General features: G+C 46.1%; 1 protein-coding gene across 4 annotated transcripts in view; it reads left to right on the top strand.

The window, feature by feature from the left end:
* CALN1 (calneuron 1) overlaps positions 1-17,863 on the top strand; it is a 138,070-nt gene that overhangs the window by 103,640 nt on the left and 16,567 nt on the right. For all 4 annotated transcript variants that reach the window (XM_081890675.1, XM_081890676.1, XM_081890677.1 and 1 more), the window contains one exon: positions 3,789-3,901. In XM_081890675.1, the coding sequence (XP_081746801.1) occupies positions 3,789-3,901 (113 nt within the window). The remainder of the gene's footprint in view (positions 1-3,788; positions 3,902-17,863) is intronic.

The raw sequence follows: 17,863 nt of genomic DNA, 5'->3' as shown, positions 1-17,863 counted from the left end.
CTTGCATAAACTACTGCCCTCAGTTACAGGTCCAAGTTGTTGTAACCCTCAGCTGATGCCCTCTTTGGATTTTAGAACTATCCAAATTATGTACATATTATCCACTCCACAACACTTTACTCTGTGACACATTGTATCCTTCTGTTGGAACCTAGTTTGGACAAGAATGTGATTTTGCTTTCCTTCAGCAACAATAACCCCCGTAACGGCGTGTTATGTAATAGCTGGAAACACTGAAAACAGCTGCAGAGCTCATTTGCAACCTTTGCCTCCTGTTACACGATTTTGTAGCATATTAAATTGCTTACGGTTTATGGGTTGTGTGTGGTCCAAACTCCTTAATGCCCTGCTGCTCCTCATGGCATTTTGATCTGTTGCTGACCACACAGAACCAACACGGGGGGGGGGGGGGGAGCGGGGGGAAAGCACTGGCAAAAGTTGGCATTAATGGTTGATTTTATTAATTTACCTTCCACAGGTGTATGATGGAAACTAAAAATTAGGGTGAAAAACAAAAAATCGCTATGACCACCCATGAAAGAGAGGACGTGTCCTGGAAAAAGAGGACATATGGCAACCCTATGTGGTTTCCCCCTCAGTGTTCCTCCATCTCAAACCTCTGTCATTATTTGGAGCACCATTTTTAACTCTGTGTTCTTCCATGGGTTGTTAAGAGCTACAATTTTTAAACCACTCTGGGAATTGTAGCTCTGTGAGGGGACTAGGGGGGTGGGAATCTACTGTTGCCAGGATTGTTTGGAGGAAGCTATGATCACTGTGGTGGTACAGGAGTGCTTTAAATATATGGTGTGGATGTGGCCCTTTTACTGGATTAGAATAATAGAATCATGGAATTGTAGAGTTGGAAGGGCCTACTAATGCAGACATCTTTCACCCAATGTGGGGTTCAAACCAACGACCCTGAGTAGAGTGTCATGCTCTACCAAGCAAGCTATCCCAGTACAGTGGTACCTCAGGTTAAGAACTTAATTCGTTCTGGAGGTCCGTTCTTAACCTGAAACTGTTCTTAACCTGAGGTACCACTTTAGCTAATGGGGCCTCCCGCTGCTGCCGCATGATTTCTGTTCTCATCCTGAAGCAAAGTTCTTAGGCCGAGGTACTATTTCTGGGTTAGCGGAGTCTGTAACCTGAAGTGTCTATAACCCGAGGTACCACTGTAGTCCAATGAGTTTTCACCACATCTTAGTTTAAATACATTTTAAGCTGGCTGTTGATTTATTGCTGCATTGCTTTATTGATTTTTCCCCTGATTAGCTTTACCTGCTGTCTGCTTTTAATTTGTATATATTGTGTTTGGTTTTTATATGATGATTTATCATTAATTTACTGTATCTACAAACTGACATTCTTGGAGCAGCTTGCAATATATTTCAATTTCGGGTGCAACAAAATAGATGAGAGTGTGATGAATGGAACAAAAGCATCTGCAAGTCCCTCCCCCCTTAGGTGTTCCATATGCTAACTCCACTTCTGAATCTGGGGGCCAAGGCAGGCCTCTAGGGAAACAGCAGCTGTAGAGATCCAGTGTTGGCCTCTCACATAGTGGGCTTTCTTCAGCAAACCCTCCAAGTGTCCCTATTTTCTAGGGACAGTCCTGGATTTACAGAAACCGTCCTGGTTTCTGATTTGAACCCAGAATATTCCACTTTTCCTTAGAACATTCCTATTTTATCAGATAAATATTGAAGGGTATGTGACCCCCTAGCCAAGGAGATAAATACCATATTTTTCCATGTATAAGATGCTCCATGTATAAGATGTTTTTTCTTTAAAAAATTTAGGCAAAAATTAAGGGGTTGTCAGTGAATGCAGAGGGGGGCGGTTGGGCAGTTGGGCAATTGGCAGCGGCAAGCGGTCGGGCGATTGGCAGTGGCAAGCAGACGGGCAGGTGAGCAATTAGTGGTGGCAACCTCCCCCAAAAAAGAAACTCAAGGGTGATCCCCTCCCCCCAAAAAACTCAACAACTCAATAAATATTGATTTCTTTAATTTTGGGTCCAAAAAATAAGGGGCGTCTTATACATGGGGGCGTCTTATACACTGAAAAATACACTAAGTTGAAGGCAGCTGTCAGCTGTCAGCAGAGGAGGAATGGTGGAGAACACCTCCCCAGCCTGACCCTTCCAGAGAAGAGGAAGACAGTTCAGAATTACAACAAGGGTTTGAGGGAGGTCACAGCTCAGAGGCAGATGAGGGGGAAAGCTGGGAAATAATGGGAGAGGAGGAGGTAGAGGAAACACAGTAGGGCAATAGCTGAAGGACACAGTGTCTTTAGAAAGCATTCCAGACCCCCCCCCCCGAACCCGGCAAGCCTTGAAAGTAGGAGAGCAAAGGGCTCGGAGACAGAGGACTCTACAGCACCCATAGGAGAGGTGATGACAATGACGAATGAGGAAGTGAAAAAAAGGAGAGGGTGGAGAGTCACTCAGGACAACAAGAGGCTGGGTTCCAAGTCTCCCTCTGTAAATACTGAATAAAAAAAGCAGATGGTAAGAAACATTCCCTTTTATTTGTACGTTCCTGGCAACCAGCTGTGGGAGTTGCTTACAGCCACCTGACAGCAGCCCTGTACAGTGGTACCTCAGGTTACAGACGCTTCGGGTTACACACGCTTCAGGTTACAGACTCCGCTAACCCAGAAATAGTACCTTGGGTTAAGAACTTTGCTTCAGGATGAGAACAGAAATCGTGCTCTGGTGGCGTGGCAGCAGCAGGAGGCCCCATTAGCTAAAAATGGTCCCTCAGGTTAACAACAGTTTCAGGTTAAGAATGGACCTCCAGAACGAATTAAGTTCTTAACCCTAGGTACAACTGTATAGGGAAGTTTTTTTTAAAAAAATGTTTAATGTTTTTATATATGTTGGAAGCTGCACAAAGTGTCTGGGTATGTCTTCAGCTGTGGCCATAGGTGAACTGGAGAACTTGCTTCCACAAGTGACAATGATGGCCAGCACCCTGGATGGCTTTAAAAGAAGATTAGATCAATACATGGATGAGATGGCTATCAATGCTCTACTACCACAGCTGGAGGCAGCAGGGCTTCTGAATACCAGTTGCTGGAAGCCACAGGAGGGGAGAGTCTTCTTGTGTTGGAATCCAACTTACTGGTTTCCCACTGACGTGTGGTTGGCCACTGTGAAAACAGGATGCTGGATTAGATCAGCCATTGGCCTGATCCAGCAGGATCTACTGATGTTCTCATGTAGCTGTTATCTGTGACGACCTTGGCTCCTAGTGACAGATGCAAAGAAGCTACTAGGGAAGCAAACCACCAACAGACCTCATGTTTCTACTGCCATCACTTTCTTACTAATTCTTTCCCCCTGTTCTTAGTTCATATCTGCACCATTACTTTCCCCCAGATATCCTGGGAAACAGCAGTTTGTCCCAATAGAGCTACTATTCCCAGCACTCTGAAAACAAGTACAGTTCCCAGAAGTCTTTGTCGGGGAGCTATCTGCTTTAGAACAAGCTGGGAAAGCTCAGTTGGTAGAGCATGAAACTCTTAATCTAAAGGTCATGGGTTCGAGCCCCATGTTGGGCAAACGATTCCTTCATTTCGGGGGGGGGGGAGAGAGTTGAGCTTTGTGGTCACTTTCAACTCTACAGTTCTATGCTTCTAAGTATGGTGTGGGTAGGATCTTAGCTCCCCTGGCTGCAATTTGCAGAAAGATGTGTTATAAATTTGTTGCACAAATTAATTAAAAAAATCTCTTAGCATGGTATTGTTAATAAAAACTTGTTGTTGTTGTCTGCCTTTCTTTCCAGGCGATGGTCAAGTTGATTTTGATGAATTCATGACAATCCTTGGACCAAAACTGGTGTCATCAGAAGGACGGGATGGTTTTCTGGGGAATACAATTGACAGCATATTCTGGCAGGTTGGTGGCAAAGTTGTGCTCAAAGTGAGAAGATGTGAGCATTTCTGAGAAGTTATCTTTCTTTTCCTGATCCCCATTTCCAAAAGTGTTTTTGTTACATGTTGAAGAACATTCTAGTGGAAGGATGTTAAAAATGAGAGCTGTTTTTCAGCAGTGAGGGGCTGTAGGCTCCTGAATGCAGCAGGGAACTCTAAAACAAATACTGGGGAATTTTATGAAAAGGGCAATGAAGATTTTGAGTGGAGTTAAATTCAGGCTCGTCTGTGCTAACTTCCTTATGGTGCTGTTTGTCTTCATAGGTGTCTAGGGTGAAACCCCTGAGATGATGTCAAGTGATATATATTAGGGGTGGAATCCAACAGAGCCCTAAGGTTGCATTCACATAACAATTTATTCTGTTTCTCTATATGCCAGGCAAAAGCATGTATTTTTCCATTAGGTCTTTGGCTTTTAATTATCTATAGCCTCCTCAGATGGATGAGATGTTCCAACCCTGCTTTTTATAAATAGGATTGTCTTTTAGATTTGCATTTTTTTAAGGCTGGTCTTCATGTATGAATATTTATATATTGTAAGCCACTTTAAGTTATTTTGGTAAAAACACTGCCAATAAGTTTAATAAATAAGTAATAAACAATGTCAGAGAGTAAGTAAACATACATACCCTTTTAAAGCTTGCCACATGCCCTACAGCAATATCTAAACTGTTTATTTCCCAGCATACAGTAGAACCTCGGTTGTCGAACATAATCCGTTCCGGAAGACCCTTTGACTTCTGAAACGTTCGGCAACCAAGGCACAATGTGAGGTTGGCAAAGTCCATTGAGAAAATAGAGAGCCACGGTTCAGAAGCCGTTCAACTTCCAAGGCATCTTTGAAAATGGAAACATTCACTTTCAGGTTTTTGGCATTCGGGTTCCAAATCATTCGGCTTCCAAGACGCTCAAATATTTTGAGCTTCTGCAGCCATGAGCTCCCTGTGACAGTGCTGCTTACATGCCTACTCTCATTTGGTCCACAGTCAAAAACCTCTTACCTTCATGAAGTTCTTCCCAGTGTTCAACTGGAATCTCCTTTCTTTTTAGCAATAAAACTGCTAGCAGATTTGCAAAGCTAAGCAGGGTCCATCCGGTATTATTTCAAATTGAGTGGGGGGCTGTGTGTTCAGATTCCTGCATTGTCCTTTCCAACTCTACGGTTCTAAGGGAACTGGTGGCGCTGTGGTCTAAACCACTGAGCCTCTTGGGCTTGCTGATCGCGGTTCGAATCCTCACAATGGAGTGAGCTCCCATTGCTCTGTCCCAGCTCCTGCCTACCTATCAGTTCCAAAGCAAGCCAGTGCAAATAGATAAATAGGTACTGCTGTGGTAGAAAGGTAAATGGTGTTTCCGTGCGCTCTGGTTTCTGTCACGGTGCCCCATTGTGCCAGAAGCAGTTTAGTCATGCTGGCCACATGACCCGGAAAGCTGTCTATGGAAAAACATCAGCTCCCTCAGCCTGAAAGCGAGATGAGTGCCACAACCCCTTTGCCTTTGACTGGACTTAACCGTCCTGGGGTCCTTTCCCTTTCCCTTCTACACTTCTATGAATTCACTGGTTTGGGTCCTCCCCTCTGGAACAGCAGAAAACAGGTCTGCTCCATCTTCCATGTGACATCCCTTCAGATATTTGAAGAAGGGTATCAAATCACACACAAACCCCAGTCATCTCCATGCTAAACATTCCCAGCTCCCTCCATAATTTATTATGTGGTTTCGTTTCCAGCTTTGATCTATGATTAGATCTCACCAATATTACCAAGATCTATATCAGCACTGTGCAGAAGACTGAGGATGGGCAGGCATCTCTCTCTTGTTCCTCTTCATTAGTAAAATTGAAGCCTGTTAGTGCGCACAAGTGCATTAGCGGGGGACTGCATTTGCATAAAGTGCTGCCCTGGTCTGGTAATTGTCACCTTGGGATAAAGCCCAGTTGAGTAGCTGTTACAATTAGATTTGTCACCTTACCAAATAAAATGTAATTGCAAGAGCCCAGCGGCTAGGCTTTCCTGCACAAGACTGAATTGCATGGGGAGGAAAATCCTGTTAGTGAGAAGAGTTCTGAGGACCTGTGGGCTTCTAGCCATGATGGCTATGCTGTGACTCCACAGTCAGAGGCAGCAAAGTTTCTGGGTACCACTTTCTGGAAAATGCAGGAGGGGTGATTGCTCTTGTGCCTGGGCCATTGGCCTAATCCAGCAGGCTCTTCTTATCTTCTTATAACATACTGGTCAGGATGCTAAACAGGAACCCTGTTATCTCTTTGCACGAAGGTACACCAGCCTCCATCAGATACCGCTAGGCCCAAGGCTACCCAGTAGCTAAACTATGTAATGGTATAAGAGCTTCCACACACTATTTATGAAATCAGATATAGGTGGTGTGAGAACATATAGCCGCTTTGAGGATGCTGGATTAGATTGGCCTTTCACCTGATCCAGCAGGGCTCTTTATATGTTCTCTATTTAAAGAATGATGGGCTTTTTTTATGTTTTACCATATTGGCCCGAATATAAGCCACACTTTTTTTTTCCAAATTCCAACCATGAAAAGTTAAAGTGTGGCTTATATTTATGACCTTACGCTGCCGACAAAGTGGCATAAGCAGCCTGGGAGCATGGGGCAATGATGCACTGCCTGCTTGCCACTCCCATGCTTCCGCCAAGCTGCCTGAAAGAAGGGGAAGGCCACTGGCAAAGCAGTGTGCCCCCCCCCCCCGAGAGCAGCCCAGGTATTGTCTTTTCTCTCTCCCCTCCCTTCAATTTTAAAGGTGCTGCTTATATTCAGGCCAATACGGTATTTGCAAATCTTTGTCATGCATGCTACAAGAGAACTTAAAACCAAAGACACACACAAAAATGCATTTTTTTTCTTTTTTTAGTTGAGTAGGGAGATCAAATACAAATTTGATCTCTACAGAGGGGACAGTGCTCCAAAAAATGAAGCATTTCCTCCTCTGCAGAGACCTCAAAAGCTCTCCCTGTAACTGACAATCATGATTCCAGTACCAATCACCTAATTGGTTGTTGCAGCAACCCCCTTTGCATGTTGGCCAGTGTCAATCCCCTGCAATCATGGATGGGACTGTAGAGGTGGCCGGATCCAGTTCCTCACTTCTGATGTGTATTGGCACACCCACCCACATGGTTTCCCCAGTCAAAATACAAAAGGAAATTATCCATTATATTCAACTTCTATAATAACCTTCTCCGTCTGAAATGTTTGTTGATCAAAATGAATTGATCTTGTCTCTAGAGGCAAAATAAATAGCACACTATGGGAAGCAATAATGTGAAGTGCCAGCAGAAGCAAGATCATTAATTATATGCCCTCGGTTGCATTTGGCCTATAAAAGGAGCATCTTTGCTCAGCTATTTTTATTTTCGAGCTGATTTAAATGTTATTTCAAAGCTGTGTAAATCTCCGTCTTCAGAATGGAAAGTGAACCAAAGTGGGCATTTTTCTGCTGCTGCTGCTGCTATAATTTCTGAGAAGTTGCCCATTGCCTCTTTTTAATCAAATTCAAACCCACAAAAGATTGAGTTGTTATGTGGTGTGAGTAGCCCATTTTGAAAAAGGGGAGGATGGCTGACCACACAGGCAAGTGGACCATTTGTTCCCACTAGGGCTGAGTGCCTGATTTGACCAAATCTCCAAATGAATTGGGCCAATTCCGGGAAAATCCAGGCTTTCCCTGAGTCAACTGTAGATAGCCCTGAATTGCCTTGGGCTATCTAGAGTGACCTGAACTGGTCAAGCGATGGTGGTCAGGCAGAGTCAGGCATCCTCTCCTCCCCCAATAGCCTCAGAGGCAAGAAGAACAAACAATTCGTATTGTATGGCTTTTTATGCAGTCATCTGGTTGCAAGACAAAGGATCCATGTCTCCATACATAGGAGATGTTGGCTACTCTGAGGCCCTCCTCTTCCATCTCCCACAACATCCTGGAAGCCTACAGGAAGTCACAGGAGTCACGTCCCTCTGCATTCTCTGGGTTTTCTTCCCCTTTTCTTTTTTATTGGTTTCCACATATTACATTACAATACAGATGTACCAAAGCCAACACCATTTCTTCCCCATCCCCCCATACATTTACATTTCCTCAATCCATCATATTATTCTTTCCTCCTCCTTCCCACTTCCCTCTGCCCCCACTCGATTTCCTCCACATTATACAATTTACAATAATCTTTGCCTTCTACAATCTTCTCAAATCATCTGTATATTCTTATTATCTTCCCTTACTAATTTTTATTCCGTCCAGTACTTCACATTTTAATCTAGGCATACTAGCGTATCTTTTTTTGAGCAATATTTTGCCATATGTTCATCAAAACATTTTCACTCCCTCTGCATTCTCTGTTTGTGAATGCGGAGGGACCTTCTAGCCCTTGAACTGGGAGGGTTTTCCATACTCTCCAGGGAGTTCCCTGTTGTCTCCTCTCTAATTCCCCCCTCCTCACCCTCCACTATCTCATACTTCGGGATTTCCTCACAGTGGCGTAGCGTGGGGGGTGCAGGGGGTGCCGGCCGCACCGGGCGCAACATCTGGGGGTTAGGGTTAGGGGGCGCAAATCCACGGGTTAGGGGGTGCAAATTACTTGCCTTGCTGACAACCCACGCTATGCCACTGTTTCCTCATTCAGCTGGACATCATCCCTGTCTCTCTCTGCTCCTGAAACTGCTGGAGACGGGGAGGGTGAAATGTCCCACTCCTCCTTCTCTTCTGAGAGGAGCCGATCAGACTGAGGGCTCATTTCCCATTCCTCCTGTTCAGTCCAGTCCCTGACAGGCAGGAAAGAGTGACAGGCTTTGGGTGGGAAGAAGGAAGCCAGGTAGGCAGAAAGAAGAAAGTCAAGTGGGCAGAAAGAAGGAAACTTTGTGAAAAGGCTTAGGAGGAAGGAGAAGTGAAGGGCTGGATCTAGATATATATATATATATATATATATATATATATATATATATATATATATATATATATATATGCTTTCGTAGATTTTCACGGGTACAGGAATGCAGGTTTTGGTGTCCTCGGGTGTCTTCCCGTGTAAAAGTTGGGGTGTCTAGGCGACGTTTCGACGAGGTCTCACTCGTCATCTTCAGGCTGGTGCTTTCGGCTTCTTGTTACTGGAACAGAGCAGGATCTCAGTGTTTGAGTTCCTATAAATACTGTTGAGGGGGTGTGGTGTATAGCCTCCAATGTTCTGGGCAGAGAGGAAGTTCCCAGGCTAGTGTGCCTTTTCTTCTTTTGTTCCTTAATTACTTGAGGGATATCTTGAGTGATTTCTTGAGTGATATCCTGAGTACCACTTAGGTGGGTCATTAGGTGTGGATTAGTTGCTAAAGTCTTTGTGTCTTGACCTCTTGAACTTTGTGAAGAGTTTTTCTGAGAAGATGGCTGTACTGCACTTAGTTGTGCTCTGGCTTGGCTTCGTGTATAGGGGCGAGCTGTGGTTTTGTGGCCTGTGTCAGCCAGATCTGTGTAGGGATTGCAGGGGGGTGCAGCATCCGGAGGTGCCACCATGGTTTGGCTACTGGATGGTGTCTGTAATTTATCTGTGGAGAGGGTCTGGGTTTGGGTCTGGTGTGGTTGATTGGTGATGGCGTTCTGTGTGCCTCTGGATCTGGTGTCAGTTTTTGTGGGGAGGGCTAAAAAACTTCCTCTCTTTTCCAACACATGAAAGAAACAGGACACGAAATTAATTTTGCAGATTCCAAATTGCTCTTTAACATGGAACATCACCACAAGAGAATAATCATGGAAGCCATCGAGATAGAGAAACACCCTCACAACATGAACAAGCGTGACGACACATCCCGCTTGCCAGACATCTGGAAATTAGCCCTCCCCACAAAAACTGACACCAGATCCAGAGGCACACAGAACGCCATCACCAATCAACCACACCAGACCCAAACCCAGACCCTCTCCACAGATAAATTACAGACACCATCCAGTAGCCAAACCATGGTGGCACCTCCGGATGCTGCACCCCCCTGCAATCCCTACACAGATCTGGCTGACACAGGCCACAAAACCACAGCTCGCCCCTATACACGAAGCCAAGCCAGAGCACAACTAAGTGCAGTACAGCCATCTTCTCAGAAAAACTCTTCACAAAGTTCAAGAGGTCAAGACACAAAGACTTTAGCAACTAATCCACACCTAATGACCCACCTAAGTGGTACTCAGGATATCACTCAAGAAATCACTCAAGATATCCCTCAAGTAATTAAGGAACAAAAGAAGAAAAGGCACACTAGCCTGGGAACTTCCTCTCTGCCCAGAACATTGGAGGCTATACACCACACCCCCTCAACAGTATTTATAGGAACTCAAACACTGAGATCCTGCTCTGTTCCAGTAACAAGAAGCCGAAAGCACCAGCCTGAAGATGACGAGTGAGACCTCGTCGAAACGTCGCCTAGACACCCCAACTTTTACACGGGAAGACACCCGAGGACACCAAAACCTGCATATATATATATATATATATATATATATATATATATATATATATATATATATATAAAACATTTCAGGAAAATGCGTTGGAAACCTCATAATGGGAAATCATGTTTCTGAAAGACTGAACTCTACAGCACCATCTGGTGTCACATTGTTATAACACATTTATAACACCCCCCCCCCAATGTATCTGAGTCCAATGACCTCCCTGTCTGAGTGCATCTTCCAGGAAGTGGTGGTGGTGGATGTTTTTGGATGTAGGGTGTTCCTTTGCAAGTGGATTTTCTGAAGTGTAGGTGGGTTACCATGAGGCAAGACACAGTGATAACAGCAAGAACCTTTATTGAACTAACAGAACTGGACAACAGGTACAAAGCAACTGCTTATATACATTTCTGAAGGCCTGGGCCACTCCCAATGTGATTGGCTGTCTAAACTTCCAAGCTGCAAATCAGAGTTTAAGGACTAATGGCAGAGGCCCAAAACCTGAAATGTCCTGTGATTGGATATCATGTATTGAATCAGAACACAGGGGCTCAGAATCCTTAGTCCAGATTCAGGCTCAAGCAAACACAGACCACTGAATACATAACATTTTCAATCTCACCTTTCCTATCCATTGACAGCCCCTCCTTCCTTCCTGATGCCCCACCCCCTGAAGCAGCACACCCCCCCCCCCCCAGAATCGAATCCTCTGCTCCATGGTTACTGAGCAGATTATTCAATTGGGGAGGCAGTGTGTTTCTTTGAAAGCAGGGTGCTCCTTTGGGGACTCCTCAACTCACCTGCAGTACAATCCTTTGCAAGTCTGTGAAGATTGAAACCAACTGCACCCCACTCTAGATGGAAATGCAATGTTTCATTCCCTCTTCTAAGCATACACTGGATCGCAGCAAAAAACAATATTTCTATATTTGGTGTGGGCGGGCATGTGACTTTCATCTCTGAATGGGTTGATCAGCACAAAGAAATATTTCTTGCATTTTTGCAAACCATACACTACTATGTGTGTGTGTGTGTGTGTGATACATTAAAAAATAGGTAAAAATCAATTAGGTATTGCAATGTGCAGTATGCGGGTGTCGCTGTGGACTAAACCACTGAATCTCTTGAGCTTACTGATCGGAAGGTTGGCAGTTTGAATCCCCACAATGGGGTGAGCTCGCATTGCTCTGTCCCGGCTTCTGCCAACCTAGCAATTCAAAAGCACATCAGTGCAAGTAGATAAATAGGTACCACTGTGGCAGTAAGGTAAATGGCGTTTCCATGCACTCTGGTTTCCATCACGGTGTTCCATTGCACTAGAAGCGGTTTAGTGATCCTGGCCACCTGACCAGCAAAGCTGTCTGTGGGCAAATACCAGCTCCTTCAGCCTGAAAGTGAGATGAGCGCCACACCCCACAATCACCTTTGACTGGATTTAATCATCCAGGGTTTGTTCACCTTTTACCTTATGACCCCATACATGTTTATTCAGCTCAGAAGCAGTTTTCTATTTAGTGAGATATTTCCTGTTGTTTACCGTCTTAAAAAGATGTTAAGAAATGGCTTCTACCAGAAGTTTACTCTACTAGCAAACCTTAGATCTGAAGTGGTGGTGGTGAGTGTTATTTTATTTGTGCCATCTATACCATTTAGAAGGCAATAGCATATCATGTTGCATTTTTGCGTGACATTTACATGAAGTACAGTGCAGAAAAAAGCCTTGGGGCAATGAAGACTATTGTAGTAAATATGATTGCTTTCCCACTATGGAATAGTGTTGTAGTTAGAATGCTTGGACTAGAACCTGGGAGACCAGGGTTCAAATCACTGCTCAGCCATGAAACTCAATGGGTGACCTTGGGCCAGTCCCTGTCTCTAAACCTAATCTACCTCACAAGGTTATTTTGAGGATAAAATAGGAGGAAGAGAACCATGTATGCTGCCTTCAGCTCCTTAGAGGAAAGTGGGAATATAAATGAGAGAAATGAATAACAAAGATTAATGTAGAGCTGAATTACTAATATGAAGTAGACACTGCTAGGAGAGTAATTGCTGTTTGAGATCTATAAACATATTTGAGAAATAACATTTGCATAGAAATTTCCAGTTCTTTGAGAAGCCATGAGTGCTAAATGGTGCCTTTTATAATTTCTTAGTTGATTTCCAATTAAAACTTGCAAGTTTTGTCCGTTGGGAATTTCTCACACGTCTGGACTAGAAAGTGAAGACTTTGCAAGATTATGTGTTCCCTTTGATTTGGAGGAAATCCAATTTCAGCATCCATTGAGATTTGAAATTTGGAGGCAGGGGGAGGGACATGCATGCAGGATTCTTAGATCTTGTAGCTTCTAAGTCATCCCAACTGTTTTCTCCTTTTCATCTTATTTCCTTCTTATTATTTTAGTTTAACTCTATGAGGTTAATTGAATTGACATAAGATTAGCATACAACCCAGTCTCTACTGGGGCATTATCAGGCTACAGAATTTGCTTAATATAATGCGTCAAGGGGCTTGGGTTTCTATAAACTTGGTCCAATAAACCTTATCTTCCTGCTAGAATCCAGAAAGTTTAATACCAAGTAACCCGTTCTACATTGGGAAGATGTTTGCTGCTAATGCTGCAGTTGTCTATGCACTGACAACCTCAAGGCTGGATTACTGCAATGGGCTTAGTTGGTGCAAGACATAGTGGTTAGTTTGCTTGTGACTACTACTGCCATCCTATAGCACTTTACTTGGAGCTTGCTCACTGGCTGCCAATTTGCCACTGAGTCAGGTTCAAGGTGTTACTGCTCATATATAAGGATATACACAGCCCAAGACCAGATTGCTCGAGAAACCGCTTTATTCCTTATACTGTATTTTCCCATGTATAAGGCGCCCCCATGTATAAGATAGGGCTGGCATGTTGTGAAAAGCAAAAAATTGGACGCTATGACGACTCTCATTTTAAATACTCCTACTATATGTAGGCTATACAGTAGAAGCTGTGATACATTGCTGAGGGGGCAGGAGAAGAGAAGAGGAAAGCAAGTCTTCAGTCACCAGTTATGTCAATATCTCATCCAGAAAGTATAGTGTGATGGGACGATGAGCTGCTTGTGCGTAAAATGCAAGTCCCTCAGAGTTTGATCAGGTTTTCAAACCTCTGCCTGTGACGGAGCCCCTCCAGCATGGCTGCGTCAATCACTAGTAGAATCCGAAAGTGGCTGCTTTCGGAAACGTTTCCAACATAAAAGCTCCTTAACGGAAACACGTCGTCTGGCCTCTCGGCGTGACAGTTTCCGTCGAGGTGTGGGTGTCCCTATAGGAGGTCCTGAGACCTCCCCACTGGTTTCGCTTGAAGCGTCTCTGAGCCATCCCTCCAACTCACTTTCCCTTGGAGTTCTTGCTCGCCCTCTACTGGTTCCCTCTTCCGCTGCTACTGCTCTCTCAACCTCAGGGAGCCTTTGCACCTGCGGCGCTTTAGATGTCAGTTCCCTGACATCCACCTCCCCTCCAGGGCCCCCTTCACCCCCTCCCGTCTCCTCTCCTACTGGCGGTGAGGAGGTAAAACCCCTGAAAGAACCTCCCTCATCTTCCGACGTCGCGAACACTTCCTTCCACTTGTTGCTGTTCCTACTCTCTAGGTACTCTTCGTCATCAGAGTCCACTCCATCTTCCAACTCCGACTCCGCGAACCCTTCCATTTCCTCTTCCTCATCGGTGGTGCCGAAATACTCCCTCCTAAACCTTGCTATAGGCTGAGGTTTCCTCGGGAACCTTTGGTGGAACGTTTCTGTTAAAACCTCGTCATTGACTTCCTCTGCACTTACCCAGGTGTTTTCTGACTCCGGTTCCCCTTCCCACGCCACCAAATACTCCACCTGATTACCCTTCCACCTGGAATCGAGGATTTCCGCTACATGGTTGCGGCGTTCCCTCTCTTCCAAGGCTGGTCCCCTGACGTGCTCCCCTTCACGTCCCCCCCTGTATGGTGACAGTAACGACCTGTGGAACACTGGGTGCAATTTCATGTGGTTGGGTAATCGGAGTTTGAAAGCTACCGGGTTGACCTGCTGAATCACCTCAAAGGGTCCCAATCTTCTGGGCCTCAGTTTCTTACAACCCCCTTTGAACGGCAACCCTTGGGTTGACAACCACACTTGATCCCCCACCCTTATGGTTTCACCTTCCCTTCTGTTCTTGTCTGCCTGCTTCTTATATTGTGCCTTGGCCCTTTCTAAGTTGAGCTGGAGCTGCTGATGGATGGCTTCCATCTCTTCTACAAAATGTTCAGCCGCTGGAACGCTCCATCTCTCCCCTCCTTCCCCTGGAAATGCCCTGGGGTGACACCCGTAATTAGCCAAAAAGGGACTCATTCCTGTGGACACATTCTCCGCATTATTGTAGGCAAATTCTGCCAACGCCAACTTTTCGACCCAATCGTTCTCTCTGTCATTGACATAACACCTAAGATATTGTTGAAGAATGCCATTTGCCCTTTCCGCCTGCCCGTTGGTTTCAGGGTGCCGGGCAGTTGAAAAATTAACTTCCACGTGTAGCAAGCTCATGAGCTTCCTCCAGAACCTGGAAGTAAATTGTTTGCCTCGATCTGAGATCACCCTCGAGGGAGCCCCGTGCAACCTAAAGATATGTTCCACAAACAACTTCGCCGTTTCTTCCGCTGTGACTGCATGTGAGCATGCTACAAAATGGCACATCTTAGTTAACAGGTCTACTACTACCATGATGGCTGTTTTCCCCTTGGACCTTGGCAGATCCGTCATAAAATCTATTGATATCGCTTCCCAAGGCCGTTCTGGTGTGGGTAAAGGTTCTAATAACCCTGCCGGCGCCCTTCTTTCCCCTTTGGCTCGCTGACATTGGTCACACCCTCTTACATACTCCCTTACATCTTCCCTCACCTTAGGCCACCAAAATTCCCTGGTAACCAACCACATGGTTTTGTGTTGCCCAAAATGTCCCGCCGTGGGGCTATCATGCAACTGCTTGAGTACTCTCCCCCTCAATTCACCTTCGGGTATATACAGTGCCCCTTTGTAATACAATGCCCCATTTCTTTCCTCAAAACCTCCGGGGCTCTCGCCCTCCCCCCTGAGACCTCTGAGCTTATCCTGGGCATATTCATCATTTTCCGTTTCCTCCACCAGTTCCCGTTGCCCCACCAGCGCCGCCCCACACACCCAGCGGTCCTCCGGGATGACATGTCTCTCTTCGATCACCTCCTCCCCTTCCCAATATTCTGGTTTGCGTGAGAGCGCATCCGCCCTGACGTTTTATGGGCCTGGCACATAACAAATCTCAAAGTTAAATTTGGAGAATTCCTGTGCCCATCTCACTTGTCGTTGGTTGAGCACTCGAGCTGTTCTCCAATACTCTAAATTTTTGTGGTCGGTGCACACTTGCACCTTGTGTTGTGCCCCAATTAATAAATGTCTCCACCTCCGGAATGCTTCGTGAATGGCAAGTAGTTCCCTGTCATACACCGTGTAATTCCTCTCGGACTTATTCAGTTTCCGCGAGAAGAATGCACACGGTCTCCACTCCGACGCACTCCTCCCCGGTTGAAGAAGGACCGCCCCTATAGCCCGGTCGGATGCATCTGTTTCCACTCTCATGGGTTTTTGTAAATCCACATGCAGAAGTTGTTCTTCCGAGGCGAAAGCCCTTTTCAGTTCTTCAAAGGCTCGATCCGCCTCCACCGTCCAAACAAATTTCTTCTTGCTGCTGAGGCAGTCGGTGATGGGCGCCGTCAAGTGGGCAAAGTTCTTGATGAACTTCCGATAAAAGTTCCCAAACCCCAAGAATCTTTGCACGTCCTTCTTGGTCTTCGGTGTCTTCCATTCCAGTACCGCTTGAACCTTGCCTGGATCCATGGCCAATCCCTTGTCTGACAAGCGGTACCCCAGGAATTCCACCTCCTTGGTATGAAACTGGCACTTCTCCAGTTTCACCCACAGCTGGTTGGCTTGCAGCCTGCCCAACACTTCTCGAACGTCCCTCACATGCTGTTCCTCATCTTCCGAATACACCAACACGTCGTCTAAAAAGGCCACACAGTTCTTGTAGAGCAAAGGTCCCAGAACGTGGTTTATAAAAGCTTGAAAACAGGCGGAGCCCCCTTGTAGACCGAAGGGCATAACGAGGTATTCAAAGGCTCCCAAAGGGGTAAACATGGTGGTCTTCCATTCATCTCCCTTCCTTATGCGTATCAGATTGTACGCCCCCCGCAGGTCCAGTTTTGTAAAAATCTTTCCCTTCCTTACTCTGGTCAAAATGTCGTCAATTCGGGGCATAGGGAAAGCCAGGGGCTCCGACACTGCATTGAGGCCCCTGAAGTCACACACCAGTCTCGGTTTGTCTGTGTTCTTTTTGTCCACAAAAAACACTGGGCTGCCCCCCACCGCTCGGGACTCTCTGATGAAACCTCGCTTCAAGTTTTTGTCAATGAACTCCCTCAGCTCCTGCATCTCCCTGTCTGACATGGCGTACAGCTTGCCTACTGGGAGTTGGGCCCCTGGGAGTAGGTTGATTTGACAGTCAAAGGGTCTATGCGGTGGCAGTTTGTCTGCTTCCCTTTCGCTGAATACGTTGCTCAGATCTGCGTATTGCGGGGGCACCTTCCCTTTGCCCATCACTTCCATCCCCGCTAGGGTGACTCTGTCTCCTCCCGAGACCTTCCCCTCCTTGCAGTGTTCTAGGCAATGCGCTGACCCAAAGGAGACCACCCTCTGATGCCAGCCCACTAGCGGATCGTGTAGCGCCAGCCAGCTCATCCCCAAAATGATGGGCGCTCCTCCCAGGATGGCCACATTAAACGCTATCTGTTCGGTGTGCCTTGCCACTCTCATTATCATCGGGACAGTCTGTTGGCTAACTTCTCCCCCCAACAGCTCTCTGCCGTCAATCGTAGTCACCTGCAAGGGGTTACTTAAAGGGATGGTCTGTATCTGGTGCTCAGCTGCAAACTCCTTACTCATGAAATTACAGGAGCTGCCTGAATCCAAAAGCGCCTTGACCTTTAGTGGGTGTCCGTTTGGCAGTTCTAGTAACACCTCTATCACTAAAGCAGGTCTGGGAGGTTCTGGCATGGGCACTTTCATTGCTCTTTGGCCTGGCTGCTGTGCCCCGACGGTGGCAGCCAGGCGTTGGCTTTTACTTGCTCCTTGCTTTCCTCTTCCTTTCCCCCAACAGCTCCTGCCATCCCTTGCCATTCCTTTCTTTGTGGGCAGACTCTGGCAAAGTGCCCTGGCTGTTGGCAGAGATAACATCTCTTGGCGCTCTTTCCCTCCTTCTTCCGCCCTTCACTGGGATTTGAAACTGCGCGCGCCCGCGCTGTTCCAACTTCCATCGGCTCTGCCGGCGGGAAAGATGGCTCTGGAATGTCTGGAATGCGGAACTCCCTCCAACGGTCTCCTTTCCCTTCCCGCCTTTCCAAAGCCCTCGCCTCCTGGCGCGCTCCTATG

The sequence above is a fragment of the Podarcis melisellensis genome, assembly GCF_964234715.1.
Source record: "Podarcis melisellensis genome assembly, chromosome: 15".
Lineage (NCBI taxonomy): Eukaryota > Metazoa > Chordata > Lepidosauria > Squamata > Lacertidae > Podarcis > Podarcis melisellensis.
The sequence above is the reverse complement of the archived record's forward strand: the minus strand, read 5'-3'. Positions and strand labels throughout refer to the sequence as shown.